This window comes from Chanodichthys erythropterus, chromosome 24 (assembly GCF_024489055.1).
Source record: "Chanodichthys erythropterus isolate Z2021 chromosome 24, ASM2448905v1, whole genome shotgun sequence".
Taxonomy (NCBI): Eukaryota; Metazoa; Chordata; class Actinopteri; order Cypriniformes; family Xenocyprididae; genus Chanodichthys; species Chanodichthys erythropterus.
Window position 1 is genome coordinate 19,894,781 of NC_090244.1, and position 20,356 is coordinate 19,915,136.

Consider the following 20,356-nt stretch of genomic DNA (forward strand, 5'->3'; position numbering starts at 1 on the left):
CCGCGCTGAGGAGCCGTGCCGATGCACAACGCACGTAAAGATAATTCCGCAAATAACTGCAGTTGCAGGTTTCAAACAGAGATGGCGACAAAGAGGCAAAACTTATGGACTGCAGCTTTAACAATCTGGATTGTCCAAATTAAAAAAAAAAATTAAACTATATTTCGTGATATACTGCATATCATTATCATGGTAATTAGTAATTACGTATGGCCATGTCATAAGAGTTGGTCCATACTGCCCGGCCCTATACATTATGTGTGTACGCAGAGCTATAGCATACAGTGGTGTTGTAGAGTACAAAGCAATCAAGTGTGGCATTCTAAAGGACTGTCAACCTGATTCACTTAAGCAGAACAAGTCAGTTGATCTGGTCCACACCCCGTCCCTCCCCCTCTCGCACTAACTGTGGTTACTGTGTGCAAGGGCTCCACCGCTGTATTGCTATTGAAAAGACAACATGCTGCCACTTCCTAGCCTGCACCGCACATCTGGTGCCCTGCATAAAGACTGCTAGTGTGCGCGCTGAGGGAAGTCCGTGTAATTTAATCACCACGACCACGAGCCGACATGAGTAGTAACTTCGTAGTTTATCTGTCTATCGGTCTATCTTGAAATGCCTCTGCATATAGTATAAAATCAAGGTTATTGCAGATGGTTGTCATTGTGTGATGCTTTTTTTGGCCTAAACAAGTGACGTGAGCTGTTTGCGTAGAGCCAGTGGGTTTCTGAATAAACAGCAATTTGTAGAGGCACTAGGCTGCGTTTCCCTTCCTTTGTTTGCCCACACAAGAGGCCCTCTGTCTCCGGCGCAGTGCGCCTGCATAGAACCACTCTGTACCGAGACCTGGTCTAGCTCTTAAGTGCTTTTTCCATCCCATTCATCTGTTCTGACAGTGACTGTTCTGACATTATGAGAAAACATGGGTTTAGAAACCAACAGCTCAAGAAAACTCTGAAATCAAAGACAATGATTTAGCAGAGCTTGGCTGCAGACATGTTGGCGGCTGTGAATGTAATTTGTGGCGAGTTATCGATCCAGATTGAGTCATAGAGAGATTTCTTTCTTCCTTTCACTTCATTTCTTGTTTCCTCCTTCCAGAGGCATGAAGGTCATTGAGAACAGAGCTCTGAAGGATGAGGAGAAGATGGAGATACAGGAGATCCAGCTCAAGGAGGCCAAGCACATCGCTGAGGAGGCCGACCGCAAATACGAGGAGGCAGGTTTCCTCAGTGCACACACAGGAAAAAAAGAAACAAATGACTTCCTGCCTTGTCACATGACCTTTCACACTTAAAGTGTGAGCAAGCAGATGCTTGCAGTTCTAAGAAAGATTAGTTGTATTTTGTAATCTGATTAAATATAGCTTTGAGGATTTTTTGTTTTGTTTTTCATGTTTTTGTTTTGTTTTCATTTTGTCTTTGTGTTTTGGTTTTGTCTTTTTTGTTTAATATGTAGAAAGTGTACTTTTCATTCTTTAATTGGCTACAAGTACAAGTGTGTAATTGTCCCATGATCTGGCGTGTGTGTGCAGGTGGCCCGTAAGCTGGTGATCGTTGAGGCTGAGCTGGAGCGCACAGAGGAACGTGCCGAGCTGAATGAGGGGTACGAAGCTTTCCCGCAGCCTCTTGCATGTCTGCACAAACCTATACATATACATATTCATATTCAATATGCATGTGCCCGACTCTCTTCACACACTCACACAACTTCACAGATTTTATGTCAGGACGCATACACACAGGACACATTCATATGATGCTAACTAGCTAGCTAACCTTTTTACTTTTCTGAAGTAAAAGAATGCAAAATGCAGTCGCTAAAAAAAAGTTTTTAATAATAATAAAAACTAGGGCTGGGCGATATATCGCATGCGATTGTCACGCGCATTTCGTCAGTAAAGCCGGTTCCCTGATTACCGCTAAATCGCCATCACCTGCTTTCAAATGGAGCGGCATTTAATAGACAGAGCCGTAGATCACTGACAAGCTATGCAATATCACGTTCATTATCGCAGATGAATCCCCTTCGATAATGAACACGATATTGTGTAGCTTGTCGGTGATCTACGGCTCTGTCTATTAAATGCCGCTTCATTTGAAAGCAGGTGATGGCGATTTAGCGGTAATCAGGGAACCGGCTTTACTGTCGAAATGCGCATGACAATCTCATGCGATATATCACCCAGCCCTAATAAAACATTGGTTTCTCTGTCAAACAGTCAATTGTAATAAGAACCTCTTCTGACGTCAGATAAATGTTAAGTGTTGCCAGATCGGGTCAACAATTTCCAGCCCAAAAGCTCGCTCAAACCCGCCCAAATCATTCACTGCCAAAAGAATGCGATTGAATTCTATGGTTTATGACAACCAAGTTGTTAGAGTACCATTTACTCCTTAAAACTAAATAATGATGACATAATTAAATTATAAAAATGAATCAATTCTCCTTCCAAGAGAACAATACAACAGGAAAACGGATCAAAACATGGCAAACACAGTAAAAGAAAATTTAGCAAATGGCAAAAATGTTTCTACCCAAACAAGTAGAAACTATTAAGTATGTCAAATATTTGCAGTCAAGAAATTAACAGATTTTAAACCTCACACGCACACTTAAAAGCCGAAAATGTGACATTCGTGTTCAGAAAATTAGTGACAATAATAATAATAATAATAATGCACTTTAAGTTTTTAAACAGAGCTAGTGTGTCTTTCTTGAAGTACACAATAGCCGCGTTTCCACTGCCGGGCCAAAGGCGGGTGTGCTAGTGTGTGCCAGGGCCGGTCGCGTTTCCACTGTCACTTCCGGGGCTTGATCGTGTCTCTTCGGTGCTTCCTCTGTGCCAAAGGCATGGGTTTTTCAGCCCGCCGAAAACCTTGGTCCAAAGCGGGCCAGCTGGGGCTTGAGACGTGGTCCAGGTGAAAGGTGGAGCTAATCTTAGTCAGGTGATGGTCTACACGCTGAAATGGGTTGGGTTGTGTGACGTTTGATCAAGGGAGGTGTGTTTAAGGGCGGTTTTTAGATCAGCGCTGCGGAGCTAGCGGACCGACAGTGGAAACGCAACTTTATTTTGGCCTCTGTGCCTAAGGTCTGTGGCCCAGCCCGGCACGCTGTTAGCCCTGGCCCGACAGTGGAAAAGCGGCTATTGTTGAACATAACGCAGAACTTTGCACAGCCAAAACTGATTAATTGTTGACTTGACCCTCTTTCAGCAGTTGTCTAACTGGGACAACTGCAGATGTCCTGATCAGGCCAGTGTGCACATGACGATGGACAGTAGTCATAATTCCATATTCGATTTCAATTAAGTCATTCAACTGCTCTCAGAGTTGGCTATATTTATAAAGAGCCTTCGAGTCATCTCCCACCACAGGTGTAATCCATGTTTGGAGAGTTAGGTCACACTCCCACTCTTTACTGTCGACACAACTGTATATTTATGCCACTTTGGAATAGCGATCATTTGAATATATAGCTGAAAGTTATCATGATAAACCTGATCGCTGATTGGCTAAAAGTGCGTGCTCATCAGCGACGTCAGTGCCAGCGAACTCTGCGGTGGGCCTGTTTTAGTAACGTCATGACTGATTTTATGGAGTACATGCACACTTCAGTTTTGTTTATTAACCAGTAACTTATAATTTACTTTGAAAACCGCCAAACTGGTCCACCCGCCCAAACCAATTTTTAACCGCACAGTCAAATTCAAAACCGTCCGTCCCGCCCCCTGCTTTTTCTGATTGGTCCATTAGATTAGTTCACTTTAGAATTAAAATTGTCTGATAATTTACAATTCTTCAGTCGAAAAGAAATTAAGGTTTTTGAGGAAAACATTCCAGGATTTTTCTCCATATAGTGGACTTCAGTGGCAACCAACAGGTTGAAGGTCGAAATTGCAGTTTCAGTGCAGCTTTAAAGGGCTTTAAACGATACCAGCCAAAGAATAAGGGTCTTATCTAATGAAATGAACGGTCATTTTCTAAAAAAAAAGTATATACTTTTTAACCACAAATGCTAATTTTACACTAGCTCTGCGATGCGCCACGCATTATGTAATCATGTTGGATTGGTCCAATCCAGTGTCTACAAAGCGAATGTGCAAAGACCAAGTCAAATGTCCGTTACGAAAAAAAGGTAAAACAACGATGTTGAGTTTTTCGCCCTACCATGGTACTATCTCACTATATAACACTATATAACTTTTTAACTATATAACTCAATATACATTTTTTTTTTTTTTATTGTTTTAAATTTGTTTTTTTTTATGACCAATCGTTTCACTAGATAAGACCCTTATTCCTCATCTGGGATCGTGTATAGCCCTTTGAAGCTGCATTGAAACTGCAGTTTGGACCTTCAACCCATTGGTAACTGTTGAAATCCACTATATAGTACATCAAATAAGTAGTATGTCAGAGCACAAAGTATTCATAAAGCAGCTGACGAAAAATACCTGGATGACTGTCTACTTCTGCTGAGATTCTGAAGTGTGCATCTGACGCACATACCGACAGTTACTGTCAAGATTGTGTCCTGTGTGTACGTCCCTTAAGAATTTTACTCCCATTTTGCTGTTGGCTAATACCTGCCTCACATTCCTGTTTTTGTTTTGGTTGTCTTTTATAATGTTTTATTTTTGCATGCACTGTTAACTTGCATGTGGCCTGCGTTTGGAATGGCCTTCCCCTGCACACACTAACAGACGCGTTCGAAGATTACAGGATGAGGTTCGAGTGTTGGACCAAACCTATAAGTCATTAAAGGCATCAGAAAACCAGGTACTGCACATGACTCATTAGGTCGCATACACCTAACTGTCCCACCTGAGTGCGTGCACCCTGCTTGCTACCTGATTTGGTCCATCTTTTTGTTTGTTTGTAAAGCTTTTGGTTTCACGCCCTTCTAACTTAGCAGGAATGCTGCTACTCGAACACTTCTTGTAAGGTGTAGCAATTTGCATGCAGCAGATCATCACAGCACATTCCTGCTGTGTTATTTCGGTCTCCCGTTGTCCTCCACCCCAGTTTTGATTGATTTTTTTGGGTTTTGTTTCTTTTGTTCCTCCTCTTTTCCGGTTCCCTGATGTCAATATTTCCAACCTGCTTCTGGTTCTCCTCCTCTTCTCAATGTACCTTTCCTCCTCTTGTTCCCACTCCTCATCTTCACCTTCCTCCTCTCCTCTGCGTTGTGTGTGTAAAACACCAGCAAATGCTCTGAGCTTGAGGAAGAGTTGAAAACTGTGACCAACAACTTGAAGTCCCTGGAAGCCCAGGCTGAGAAGGTAGGTGTGCTGCTGCTGCTGCCCCGGGCACACCATCCACCCCTCCTCCTGAACAAACCGGGATTACCAGTGTCTTTATGTGTCACAATCCATCTTTGTCTGCAAAATGAGCCTCTTAGCAGAGGGTTACATCCTTTGCTGAAAATATCAGCTTAATTTTCTGATTTCTAATGCTTTTCTGCTGGTCTAGCTGGTGCATCAGCATAGCCTTTTTTTAAGCTTTCTGGTTGACCAAGAAAATCTTGTTAATGGTGAAATCTGGTTAAGCTGGTTCAGAAGCCTAGTGGAGGCACCAGCATCTAGAACACAGCATATGCTGGTGACCAGCTAAAGACCAGGGTCTTTTTCAGCAGGAAGTGTAAAGGCCCCTTCACTCCAAGAACGATAACTATATTGGCGTCCACACCAGCGGACGATATCGTTCTGTTTATCGTTCTATGCGCGCACTTGTTTTGTCGTCCGCTGTGTTAAATTCTCGAGCTCTTTAAAGTCTAGTGGATTCAGATTGGCTAAAAAATCCTTCTGAAAGTGATTCCAACGATATTGTTTCTCTGTGACGTCATCATTTATATTTGTGTTGTGAACTCTGCTATTTTTATATTTAGAACGATATTTAGAACTACATCTTTGTCGATATTGTTATTGTTATAGTTCTTTGTATTAACTTAAAGATTTAAGTAAATCAATCAAATAAAATAATAATTGTAATAAGTAATTTGTTTTAATAGCTATTATTATTATTATTATTATTATTATTACAAAATGATTGTTTTATAAAAACATTACTATTATTAATTATTATTATAATTATTATTATTATTAGTATTAAATAGTATTTATATATATTTTTTATAATTATAACTTTATACAAAATATTAAATATATTACTATTAAATAATATATTATTATTATTATTATTATTATTATTATTATTATTAAAAAATATTAGTAATTTGATGTTTTAATAGCACTTACTATTATTAAAAAACAACAAATATAATTATTAAATAATAATTAATAGTAATTATATTTGTTGTTTTTGTTGATGATGATTTTGTAATAATAATAATTATGATTGATAAAAATATTAGTAATTTGTTTTTAATAATAGCGTTTTTATTATTAATAATAATAATAATAATAATAATAATAATAATAATAATAATATTTAATAATAATTGTATTTGTTTTAATAAATTATTATTATTATTATTATCAAACCATAATTAGCATTATTTACTATCATTAAAAATATGAGTAATTTGATGTTTTAATAATAGCGTTTTTATTTAATAATAGTAATTATATTTGTTGTGTTTTTAATAATAGTGGTAGTAATAACTATTATCAAACCATAATAATAATAATAACATTATTATAATTATTATTATTATTATTATTAAATATATTGGTAATTTATTTATTTTTTATTTTTTTATTATTGTTTTAAAAGCGTTTTTATTTAATAGTTATTACTACCATTATTATTAAAAACACAAATATAATTACTATTATCAAACCTTAATAATTATAATTTCATAATTATTATTATTAAAATATTGTTAATTTTATGTTTTAATAGCGTTTTTATTTAATAGTAATTATATTTGTTTTTAATAATAATAGTGGTAGTAATAACTATTATCAAACTTTAATAATTATCATTTTATTATTATTATTAAAAATATTAGTAATTTGTTTTAATAATGGTGTTTTTATTTAATAATAGTAATTACATTTATTTTAATAAGTGGTAATAATTATTATTAAAACATAATAATTAGCATTATTTATTTATGTATTTATTTATTTTAAAAAATGTAATTTGATGTTTTAATAATAGCGTTTTAACTTAATAATAGTAATTATTTTGTGTTTTTAATAATAGTGGTAATAACTATTATCAAACCATAATAATTATAATTAATATTATTAATTCGATTATTAAAACATTTATTATTATTATTATTATTATTATTATTATCATTATCAATTATTTATTTCTACGATGATGGCTACTCTTAAATGTTTTGCTGATACAACCAAAGTAGATATAATTGAGTGTTACCTATGCTGTCCATGATTGTCATTTACAAAATGACAGTGTAAGCAGTCAGTCCTAGAGATCAGATATGGATATTATGTACAGTAACAAAAAGCCTAAGTGTGTTATTGAGCGAAGCGCTCGTATAATGTGAAGTGGTCATGTGTGCTGGTTTGTCGTGACGTTTGTCGTTCTTGTGATGTCTGCAGTACTCACAGAAGGAAGACAAATATGAGGAGGAGATCAAGGTCCTTACTGACAAACTGAAGGAGGTACAAACTTCTTTATCATCCTTCTCTCCAGGGGAGGCTAGTATTGTCTCCCTGTTCTGTTCAGTGCATTTAAATATATTATTGGCTAGAAATTACTCTTGGTTCAGGGCAACGTTTTTGTTTGCTGCAGGCCGAGACCCGTGCTGAGTTCGCTGAGAGGTCAGTCGCCAAGCTTGAGAAGACCATTGATGATCTTGAAGGTACGACTTTTATTCACTCATGCTCTCATACAGTGTCATTTCAGCCCCTGAATTATCATTCATTCGTGTGATTGTGAAGTATTCAGGGAGAAGCCGCTTTCGCTTCAGGTCATAAAGCTTTCAGCCTTTTATTTCTCTGTCATCATGCTGTTCCTCAAACCTCCTGCCCCACTGGCTTTCTTTCAGCTTCCTTATCGGTTCAGTCACACAATTAAGCATTACTTCTTTTCATTGAGCAGATCCACACACAGACTTCACATTGTCTTGTAAGGTGACACCGATCCAATTACATGCAACTTTATTAGGCTTTTATGAGCCTGCAGTTAAATAGCCTTCTACTGTTCTACTCGTTTAGATTTACACAAGCACAAGTTCATTTTCATAATTATACAGATGTGTTTGCACTTTGTTAATGTATCTGTGATAATACAAATTCCTGGACAGGGAGGCATTAGTAAGAACCTTAACAGGAATAGTTCATCCAGAAATTAAAAATGTCATTTTCTCACCTTCATGTCGTTCCAAACCTGTTTGATTTCATTTTCTTCTGTGGAGCATGAATGATGTTTCACAAACAAATTCCCACAGTGCACTTTTTCCATAATGGGAAATGATGCTGTTGAACTCCCATAATATACAATAAAAGCACCATAAACAAACATTTACACTAAAAGTTCAAAAGTTTGTGGTCTGTTAAGGAAATTAATACTCATATGCAGCAAGGATTCATTAAATGAATCAAAAGTGACAGTAAAAACATTGTAAAAATGTTACAAAAGATTTCTATTTTAAATTAATAAATGAACTTTGTATTAATCAAAGAATCCTGAGAAAAAAGAAAAAAAAAGCAAATCATCATATTAGAATGATTCCTGAAGGATCTGAAGACTGGAGTGATGATACTGAAAATTCAGCTTTTCCATCACAGGAATAAATTGCATTATGACAAAGTAAAAAAGAAAAGTTATTTTCACAATACTAGTGTTTTATTGTTTTTGATCAAGTAAATGCAGTCTTGGTGATCATAGATTTTTAAAAAAACATTAGCGTACATAACTTGTGCACTACATAAAGCGTTCAAGACGAATCATTTTCATCAGTTTTTTCACGGACTAAAATGAGACGATGACTAAATAAAAATGCGTTTTGAATGACTAAAACTGACTTAAATCTACTCTAATTTTCGTCAATGAATAAAAATGAGACGAAAATGAAAGCGAGGGACGATTTGGGAAGATATCCAGTCAGGACTGCTGTCGTGTGTGGAAGATGCGCACATTTGAAGTGTAATGTGCTGATCTAATCATGGGAAAAGCGGCGCTGTTGCGCACTCTAAAGGCTCGACCAGTGCATTTCGGGATGGTTTATAATTATTATTTATTTATCTATTTATTATTTTGTTTACACAATAATAATTGTATTTAATACATATATAATACTGTATTTAACTTCTATTTAATTCATAGTAAAATACTGTATCTAAGAACATTATTTGACACATTAATAAACCTTATACTTGTAAAATATATTGAATATAGTTAACTAAACCTAAAACCAAAGAAATCTTCATTACTTCAAATAAGCGTTAACTGAAATAAAAAAATATATATACAAATGTAAACTTATTTTATTTCATCTAGTTTCTAAGCTTTAGCTTAACCTGAGGTATTAAAATAACAAATAGAAATAAAAACTTAGACATTTAAAAGCAAAAACAAACAGACATAAGTTTTAGTAATTTGTGTTTTAACTAAATTTACAATAAAAGCAGAAAAACTAAAAATCAAATCTAAACGAAAACTATAATAGTACTTCAATGATAAGTGTGTCAATCCCTGAAAAATACTAAATTGTAGTCTTTCGTGTGTTTTTGCACTTGAACGGTCAAAAACCGTCCGCTTTGGTGAGCAAAGTGCAGTTAGGTGAACATAAATAGTTTGGAGAATATCAGATTCACCTATCAGTGTATTGGGTCTGTGTATTGTTAGAGAAATGCTTAATGCATTACAATTTAAAGGTGCCCTAAAATAAAAAATTGAATTTATCTTGGCATAGTTGAATAACAAGAGTTTAGTACATGGAAATGACATACAGTGAGTTTCAAACTCCATTGTTTCCTCCTTATGTAAATCTCATTTGTTCAAAAGACCTCCGAAGAACAGGCGAATCTCAACATAACACAGACTGTAATGTAACAGTCGGGATCATTAATATGTACGCCCCCAATATTTGCCTATGCCAGCTCATGTTCAAGGCATTAGACAAGGGCAGCCAGTATTAACATCTGGATCTGTGCACAGCTGAATCATCAGACTAGGTAAGCAAACAAGAACAGCAGCGAAAAATGGCAGATGGAGCAATAATAACTGACATGATCTATGATAGCATAATATTTTTAGTGATATTTGTAAATTCTTTCTAAATGTTTCGTTAGCATGTTGCTAATGTACTGTTAAATGTGGTTAAAGTTACCATCGTTTCTTACTGTATTCACGGAAAGGAGCCGTCGCTATTTTCATTTTTAAATGCTTGCAGTCTGTATAATTCATAAACACAACTTCATTCTTTATAAATCTCTCCAACAGTGTGTAATGTTAGCTTTAGCCACGGAGCACTATCAAACTCATTCAGAATCAAATGTAAACATCCAAATAAATACCATACTTACGCGATTAGACATGCTGCATGACAAACACTTTGTAAAGATCCATTTTGAGGGTTATTTTAGCTGTGTAAACTGTTTATGCTGTTTGAGGCAAGCGCAAGCTCGGGGGGTGGGGAGCACGAGAATTAAAGGGGCCGCAGCCTGAATCGGTGCATAGTTAATGATGCCTCAAAATAGGTAGTTAAAAAAATTAATTTAAAAAAAATCTATGGGGTATTTTGAGCTGAAACTTCACACACATTTAGGGGACACCTTAGACTTATATTACATCTTGTGAAAGAATGTTCTAGGGCACCTTTAACCTAATTAGATTTTAGTCGACTAAAACTAAAACAATTTCCGATGGCTAAAATATGACTAAAACTAAATGGCATTTTAGTCAAAAGACTATGACTAAAACTATATTAAAATTTGCTGTCAAAATTAACACTGTTCAAGACATCAATGACATGAAACTCTGAAACCAATTACATCTAGACAAGCCATATTTGAGTTAAATGAGGTTTGGGAACTACGGCGTGCAGGAAACGAGCATTCTGGGCATTTTCCAATGTTTGTTTTCCACTGATGGGAAAAAGTCATACAGGTTTTGAATGACATGAGTGAGAAAATAAAGGCGAAATGTTAATTTTCGCTAGTCGAGACAGGTGACCTGTGAGCGAGTGGCTCTGACGAATGCGTCTTGTTTCAGTTCCTTTCCATTCCTCGTTAACTTTATTTTCTGTTTTCCCTCCACACTCTTCACATCACTCTCTCGCTGTCTGTCTCTCCGTTCATTGGGGCCTGTCTTGCCGCTGGACTGGATGCTTCACTCCTGCACCTGTTTTTATACCCCTTCCACTTCTTCCTGTCCACCCTCCTCTGTCCTCCCCTCCATCAAACCCGATAGATGAGTTATATTCCCAGAAACTCAAGTACAAAGCCATCAGCGAGGAGCTGGACCACGCTCTCAACGACATGACTTCAATGTAATTCATCTGCGGTCTCTGCCTGTGCCTGTGCCCCTCCCCTCCCACATTACCCATAATCCCCCTCTCTAAATAAGGTGTTGTACCTTCAGTTCACACACTATGACTCTTTCTTCTGTTTAAATACTCTGCTATCTCTGTAACTCTACAAGACACATGGTCCGTGTTATAGGTATTTTATGTGTCAAGTCGTTTGCTTATTGCAAATTCTTCCTTGTGTAAAATTGTTGTGGCCATTGCTTGTAGAGTCAGTGTATAGGAGTTTTGTTTTTTGAATTCATAACTATTGTCACTTTATTCAAAATAATCTTGCCAGAAAATGGCGACTCCTAACTATCTCAAATCTTTGGTTAAACTTTTGTTGGTCAGTACTTGGGCTGGGCAATATAGCTTTTAAAAGTTTATATATTTATGTTGTGTTTATATGAGTATTTAAATATTTTAACTTTTTTATATATATATATATTTGTATTAAATTATATAGTAATATTTAACATGTAGAAATTCACAGAATAAATATTCTTTTTTTTAAATATCAATATAGCAAGCATATTAATATGCTTTTATCTATAGACACTGCCGGTTAAATGTTTGGGGTCAGCACGATTTATTAATTTAAATTTATTATTATTTTTTTTAATTAATACATTTATTCAGCTAGGAATGTTAAAAATTTGCTTTTTTTTTTTTTTTTTTACATTCAAATTCAAAGAATCCTGAGAGAGAGAAAAAAAAAGAAGAGAAATCTATCACGGTCCACAAAAGTATTAAGCAGCACAACTGTTCTCAACATTGATTATAATAATTAGAAGAAAACCAAGTTTAAAACCGTGGTTTTAAACAAAGTCCCTATAAGACAAGTCATTTCACTTGGCCGCCATCTTTGAAACGCCTCTCGGGCATTCGAGAGCATCTCCTATCTCTTTAAATGGGGAAACATCAAATTCTCCAAAGCTGTTTGCCAAGCTTTCATATTTGAAATCACAAATAAAATCTGACAACAACGGTCTCATAAATTTTGTTTCTAAATGCATGAATCATGAGGAAAAAAATGTATTTTTCAGGCTGGATCAAGCGAATGCAGAGTCCTAAATGCACGTCTTTTGCACACATGACTGTTTCTATAGGAACCGGAGCTTCTAACGGCCGCTGAAGTGACGTGATTACTTTACCAATCGGCGATTGGCTCTTATTTAGAAAGCGGGACTTATTCCGCCATATTGCGCGTTACACTTTTTCCCATTCAAAACAGTATGGGTGACACGTCTTGTGTTATTCTATAGTCTTTGTTTTAAATGATGACAATATTTCACAATATTACTGTTTTACTGTATTTTTGATCAAATAAATGCAGCTTTGGTGAGAATAAAAGACTTCTTTCATAAAAAAATATATTACCGACCCCAAACGTTTGAACGGTAGGTTTTTGTTTTTTTGCGAAAACATTGGGATTTCTGTGACAATGTAATCACAGAATCAGAATCTGTTCAAACAGATTCACTAAAAAAGTACTGATTCATGAAAATGAATCAGACTTTCTGATATTGTTGCTGTCTTAAGTCACCCATCTAATCTCATACTTAAAGGGTTAGTTCACCCAAAAATAACATTTGTCATTTATTACTCGCCTTCATGTCGTTCCACACCCGTAAGACCTTCGTTGTCTTCGGTACACAAATTAAGATAATTTTGATCAAATCCGAGAGCCCCATAGATAGCAACACAATTAGCACTTTCAAGGTCCAAAAAATGTAGTAAAGACATTGTTAAAAAGTCCATGATACTACAGTGGTTCAACCTTAATGTTATCAAGTGACGAGAATACTTTTTATGCGTAAAAAACAGACTTTATTCAACAATTTCTTCTGTCTCTGGCGCTTCCGGCTTCTATGTCAGAATGCTGGCTCATTATTGGTCGGCATCACACGCATGCGACACAGAACAGAAGAAATTGAATAAATTCATTATTTATTTTCGCGCACAAAAAGTATTCTCATCGCTTCATAACATTAAGGATGAACCACTGTAGTCAAATGGACTATTTTAACAATGTCTTTACTACATTTCTGGGCCTTGATTAATAGTCTTATAGCCTATCGGAGGCCAGAAAGCTCTCGGATTTCATCAAAAATATCTTAATTTGTGTTCTAAAGATGAACGAAGGTCTTGCGTATGTGGAACGACATGAATGGGTGAACCAACCCTTTAAGCCATTTTACTATCTTAAAATAATATTTAGGATGTTGCTTAATATAACACAAACCGAATAATATGAAATGCCTCTAAAGATTCACTATATCACCCAGCCCTGTTGGCAGTACTGTGAAGTCTTAACAAAGCATGTGATGTATATTCAGAAATGTACCACAGTTGTACAGTGGGAAGCGTTTCATGCTTGGTGGCTTCCTGTGTGTGTTTGTGGTGTTTTCTCTCCTCTGGTGTAAAATTCATCTACTAACAAGGTCTCCTTCTGTTCAGAAGACAGGCCCAGTGGCTTCTGATCTCATCTGTCGACATCATGTTAGATGTCGTGTCACTATGTAGTAGTTCTTTAGGAGCGTGTGCTGCTTGGTAAGACAGCCGTGTGGTTGTGTGGCTCCCCTCTATGGCGATTCAGCGTACGTTTCTAACTCTATCAGAGATTAACGGGAGGCTCTTTATAATAAATATCCCTCGTCCCTTTCGGACGGTAAGCATTGTGGCTCCAGTGTGTGGTGGTTTCTTCCCTTTTCTTGTGTTTTGTAGTTTTCTCTGTCCCTTCCATCACTACATTTTTTACTTCTTCCCCCTTGTGCAGATAAATTGTTCATCAAAGACGCCTCCCGCTGGCTGAACGACATCACTCTGCTCTTTCCAGCCTTTCTTTTCCTCTCATCCCTCTTATATGCTTCCCACCCTTCATCGATCATTGTGTTTTGTTGCCCATCTCTTATTGTACAGAATCTTTATGTAAAACTATGTAAACCTTCTTTTTTTTCCCTGTTTTGTTCTTCCTTTTCATTTCTATGTGCTTTTATTGCTGTGGCTCTAATAAAGTCAGAAGCGTTGGTAGACGTCCTCTATGGTTATTATATGAGATGTTATGGACATTCAGAGAGGTGAAAGCCAGGTTCTGTTCCTCAAGTGTTTAATAAAGCCGATGTCTTTTCATGTGGGGAACGTTCCTAGAGCTCTGCAAGTTGGTTTCTGTATATTTACATATCAGGCAAATTCATTCTCTCCTACTATTCAAATTTCTGTGGGTTTCTAATCAAGTTTTGTCATGGAAGTAGATGACGGTCGCTTCTGTTTTAACATCTGTTCATTAAACCGCATGATAACCTGTCGGGCTTGTACTGCACTTGTAGTAAACTTTTAAAAAAAGATAATGCGTCGACCGCAACTTTAACCTGTGACAATAAACCTATTCTCACCGTTCAGGAAAAATAGGTTTCGTGAGCTGGCATCGCTAATACTTTGGGTTGGGGTTTTGAAAGTATCCCTAAACCAAAATGTACATGTTAAATGAGAGATCTCATAGACTTGCATTAAGAGAGCAGGTCTGAGCCACATCTGAAGATGAAAATATCATGTTAGCTGCTCATAATGCTTTAAAAACAGTTATACAATCGTTAGAAAATGGGTATTAATGATATTTTAAACAAATTTCCCACTTTCTGCTGAACAAGAACAGTGTTAGATATATAATAGATATATCTTTAATATTTCATGATTTTACAGAAAAATCCCACAGAAAGTGGGGAATTTTTAATATATATATATATTAGGGCTGTCAATCGATTAAAACATTTTAATCTAATTAATTACATACTCTGTGATTAATTATATCTAAATTAATTGCATACATAATTTTTGCTGTGAAAGTATTACATATTTCAATTCAAATGAATCAATGCAGGGTTTTTCCCTGGTCAAAAATGGTCTTCGGTGGTGACAGACATGGTCATCCACACAAACAGTAAAAAATGCCCTACCCACGTGATCTGCAAGCACAATACTGACAATAAAGTACCCGACACTCTCACTGTAATTCTTTCTTGCCCTCTTTGCAAAAAAAAAAGTGATTTTATAGCTTTGTAAGAGAAGATGCTTTTTTGCTAAACCTGAAAAGTATTAAAAAGTAGCATTTAGAAGTTATATTAACTAATAATATAATTTTCTACCATATACAATTGAATGCACCTCACTAACAACAACTTGCTTTGTTCTGGTTTCACCTCACTCCAGTCTAAACTAACTGATTTTATAGGTAGGCCTAATTTACTACACATAAATAACCTGAAAATACTGTGGATTATTAAGGCTAATTTTACTAACCACTCTTGCTAAATTTCAGAGTTGTTCAAGTAAATGATTCATTATAGACCTTGTGGACAGATCAGTTGTTGTCATGATTCATTAAAATGAATGTTCATTAGGTCGCGAATTGGACATTAGCGGACGTTGACGCGTTGCGTGCGAATCTATCGTAAAAGGTTTGTCATCACAGAAAACACTTCACCACTGGATAGGATTTTCTTTTTGTTTACTGAAAGTGTGGTTTATGTCAGTGAAACATGGATTCGGTCTTACGAACTTTTAGCATTGTGTCAGTTGATTTAGATTATTATGTGTGAGGTAGAGAGAGTGCAAAGACGGTGCTTACTTTGAAAGAGCTCGCGCACGAGAACGACTCCAGGTGCAAAGGTCAATACGGAATGGATTGATCTGTGTTATTTTTTTTAACATTAATGTTTTTTAACGTTATTTTGACAGCCCTATAATTTTGACGGTAATATAATATATATATTTATTTATTTATTTATTAGGGGTGTAAAGAGAGACTCATCTCACGATTCGATAGGTCACGATACTGGTTTCACAATATGATCCGTATCACATTATTTTGAACACAACTTTAAAAAATGAAACAGATTTATTTCCAAAACATTAACAATTTTCAAATACTTTGTTGCACATACAACTTAATAAAGAATTTACAATATTTCAAGATTTAATTGAACCTTTTGTATGTAAATTAACAATTGACTAGGTGTCACTGAACAATAAAACTGAATTTTAACTTGAAATTAGAATTAGTAGTCAAGACAGAAATTGTCTTTGTTTTCTGACATTCGGCTCAAATCTCCTAATCTGCTGTTTACATGTTCTACTGAGGTAGGAGAGTTTAGACTCTAATAGGTTGAATCTCATCCCGTCCTTGTTATGGATCAACAATAAGGTTTTTCCTTCTGCTGGCATTTTCACTGGGCCTACCACAGAAATGTATTAATGGTATGTTTTAGCAACATATTTTATGCAGTATTAAAAAAAATCCATTAAATGTTACATTTAAAGAAATTTTATTAGGGTTTTCATTTGTGAAAATGTTTTCATTTACATTACATTTTTATGTTTTCTTACAATAAGTAGTTTATTAATTTTAGTAGTTATTTTAATTTGCAATAATAGCTGCTATAGTATAGTACAGTGGTTCTCAACAGGTTTGGACATGGGACACACATTTTCCTATGGTCATTAACCCACGACCCAAATTTTTAGGAATTTGAAGTATTTATTAGAAAGAAGTACCACTTTATTTAACATGCACAGACAGTCAAACCAAAAATTATTCAGATGTGTTTGATATATTTTTACTAGTGGCTGCAGGACACTTTAGTTCATTTATGTAAGTAAGGATAAAGTAAACTGTGACACATTATACCCAAAACTACTTCTTACGGTGGACTACCAGTAAAATTAATACAAATTTGGAACCAATAGTTATTCAGACACTTTGACCTGACCATGTTTTGCTTAATTGTTTTCTGACACAGTTTAACTCTGAGATCTTGTCATATTTTATTACCTTTTTTTAAAAAAAAAAAAAAAAAAACTATATGAAATGTTCAAGGTGTCTGAATAAATTTTGGTTTGACTGTACACTGTAAGAATATCACTTACACTGATGAACAAACAGTATAAGCCACTACATGAGCCACTACAGTCATCAAAAAAATAAAAAAAATAGCCCAAAGTGAAAATGAAGCTTACTGAAACTAGTTACCAAGGCAAATACATTAACATGAACTGTTAATAAGACATATGGACACTGATCCTGATGAATAGAATAAACATCATACCTGCATGCAAATCCTTCCCAGCTAACGCATGACACGCCAGTTATGTAAATCGTTGGTATTTTTTGGTAATTTCATGGCTTAATTGACAATGTAACTACGATGTTGCATGCTCATAATTTCCGGTTGAGGAACACTGGTATAATATACACACTATATAGTAGTGCTTCTCAACTGCAGTCCTCGGGACCCTCCACCCAGAATGTTTTTGATATTTCCTTATTCAACACACTAAGAAGATAAATGTGTTTTAAATGAGTTAGAATGATGGATGGATGGAGTGTTATTACTTTGCTACTTTGGATTAATAATTTGTTTGGCACTTCCAAGACTGTCTCAGGTCATTTTTTTTGACAATTTCATCTGTTCACCAACAACCACACAACACTGTATGACTGTTCTGTTAAACTGGGCCGTCCTTATTGTCGAGCCCTGCTAGTGGATACATGAGCTCTTACACAAACCTAGCGGTCCCTGCTGTCTGATCCCATCACAAACACCTCCTCCCAGGTTGGTTTCAGTCTGAGTGAAATGTTACTAACTAATCCCTCCAGCTGTTCTCATTTCTTCTTCACTCTTTTCTTTCTCTGTTTCTCTCTCTCTTGTCTTAACCTGCTGCGTTGCCCGCTCCTGTAGACCGTCTCTACCAGCAACTCGAGAAAAACCGCCTTCTCTCTAATGAGCTAAGAATGGCCTTGAATGACGACTAAAACTAGTGTGGACTTTTGTTTGTTTTATCACCAAATGGTGTCTAAAGTGAATGCTGATGTGATTTGAAAGTTCAAGAAATGTTTTTGTAACAAAGTTACACTTTTGCTGCCTTCAAGTCATGTTGAAAAGATCATATTTACAAAATAACAAAAGATTAACAAAAAATAAATGTTGATCTGTCACTTTTATGCACATTTTAATAATTATAAACAAACACTCTACCAGACAAAACTTTGGAATAATTCACCAAAACTACATTTATTTGAACAAAATTACTGTAAAAACAGTAGAAGAAATTAATACCTTTATTCATCAAGGATGCATTCAATTAAGTGACAGTAAATACATTTATGTTTCAAAAAATCTATTTGAATTCTATTTAAAGAACTCTGTGTAAAAGTATAATTTCAACAAAAATATTAAATAGCAAAAACAGTATAATAAAGCACCAATAATAATTGATAAATGTAATATTTATATTATATAAATTACAGATTTGTCTTTGCTCTTCATTGTAGAGGGGGAAAAAAGTCCTGAATTTGTCATTCAGTGAAAGAGAAATTGACCAAAGTGTCTTTTAGTGCAACCAAAATCATAATTATAACTTACGAACTCGTCCCAGAAGGACTTGAAGGCAGCATTTGGATAATGGATGGTTACCACTTTAATCAGGATGTCATTTAATGCCTTTTGCTTTATGCAAGAGTCAGCACTCTTTAACTGTGTTAGAGAATTATATACAGTATTAACACATGTATATCGGTGTGTGTATATAAATATATATAATGTACTCTGCTATGGTTATTTAAATGAAAGCATGAATTGAGTGTGTGAAGTCTGTTATAGGCAGTGTTGGGGGTAAAGCATTACAATTAAAAGGTTTGAGCTGCGCCCTCTACTGTACAGGCGTGATTTTGCATTTCCTTCAGCCTGAGGCTTATTCATGACGAGGCCAAAAATTGAACTTCTGGGGTAAAAAAACAAACAAACAAGCAGCCCAGGTGAGGAAAAAGTAACTAAGTAATCCAATTAGTTACTTTTTTTATTTTTTTATTTATTTTTTTTTTTTTAAAGGGAGTAGCAAAATATTGTAACGCCTTACTTTTAAAAGTAACTTTCCCCCACACTGGTTATAGGCAGTGAAGAGTCTGACAGTTATGCCTGCCGTTTTTGAATGAACATGCTCCAGGTATCCACTGCATGTTATTCCCTAAATGCTTTGCACTGATATTAACGTGTCTTTCACTTGATGTTCTAACAGAAAAACTCTCACATGCTAAAGAAGAGAACCTCGATATGAACCAGATGTTGGAACAGACTCTATTGGAGCTGAATAACATGTGAATCCTGGTCACATAATGATGATGATGATGATGATGATGTCTGCATTTTGTATTGGTTGTTTTTTTGTTTTTTGTTTTTTTCCCGTCCTGACAATTATCAGATTGAATAACATGTGCCATTTGTTACAAAAGCTTTAGTTTTCCTTGTATTTTATTTTATTTTTTATGTAATATCATGGTACATGTTAATTTTATTCTGATTGTGCACAAATGAAACAAAGTTAGCAGCAGTTGCACTTAATTCAATATATGCACATAACGGTTCTAGTGGACACGGTCGAGTCTAAAGCCAAGTTGAAATGAAATTGAAAGGTTTTCTTTTATAGTGTACATGGGATTAGGTTGTCCTGTGTATACTGGTGCTACTGTGAAGGCAGATGTCTAGCAGTGTGTAGCTTATAGAGGTTTATGATTAACTATGTACACTTTCTAATTTGGATATCATTCTCTGTGCCAATATCTAGCCCTAAAGGGACTTATTTACACTCAAACTTTTATTTATTTTTGTTTTCTTCCCATTTTGCTTCAGGATGTCAGGCAACATTATTTGCAAACGCTCTGAGTTCGCTTACGCCGAAAAAACCATGTGGTTCAAAATGTCCTCATTTTGAATTCGAAAAATATGATGAAATCATATTTGGTTGTGCCTCGTTCATTTTAGACATTTTAAATGTGATGTATTAAATGTATGTCATACATAAATGTACAAAGCTAAAATAAATAAAACCACTCCATTTGACATTTTCTAA

General features: G+C 35.3%; 1 protein-coding gene across 19 annotated transcripts in view; it reads left to right on the forward strand.

Moving 5' to 3' along the window:
* The window catches only part of tpm1 (tropomyosin 1 (alpha)), a 32,942-nt gene extending 12,586 nt beyond the window's left edge, over positions 1-20,356 (forward strand). For 3 of the 19 annotated variants that reach the window (XR_010893885.1, XR_010893884.1, XR_010893888.1), the window contains 7 exons: positions 1,103-1,220; positions 1,536-1,606; positions 5,210-5,285; positions 7,539-7,601; positions 7,732-7,801; positions 11,356-11,511; positions 14,232-14,485. Coding sequence is in view for 13 of the 19 variants with exons in the window: in XM_067379173.1 (XP_067235274.1) it covers positions 1,103-1,220; positions 1,536-1,606; positions 4,707-4,782; positions 7,539-7,601; positions 7,732-7,801; positions 11,356-11,434; positions 14,232-14,235 (481 nt within the window). In the remaining 6 variants the exon portion in view is untranslated. Of the gene's footprint in view, positions 1-1,102; positions 1,221-1,535; positions 1,607-4,706; positions 4,783-5,209; positions 5,286-7,538; positions 7,602-7,731; positions 7,802-11,355; positions 11,512-14,231; positions 14,744-19,525 lie in introns of those variants that run through there. The other 16 variants (XM_067379169.1, XM_067379168.1, XM_067379176.1 and 13 more) reach the window with 9 other exon arrangements.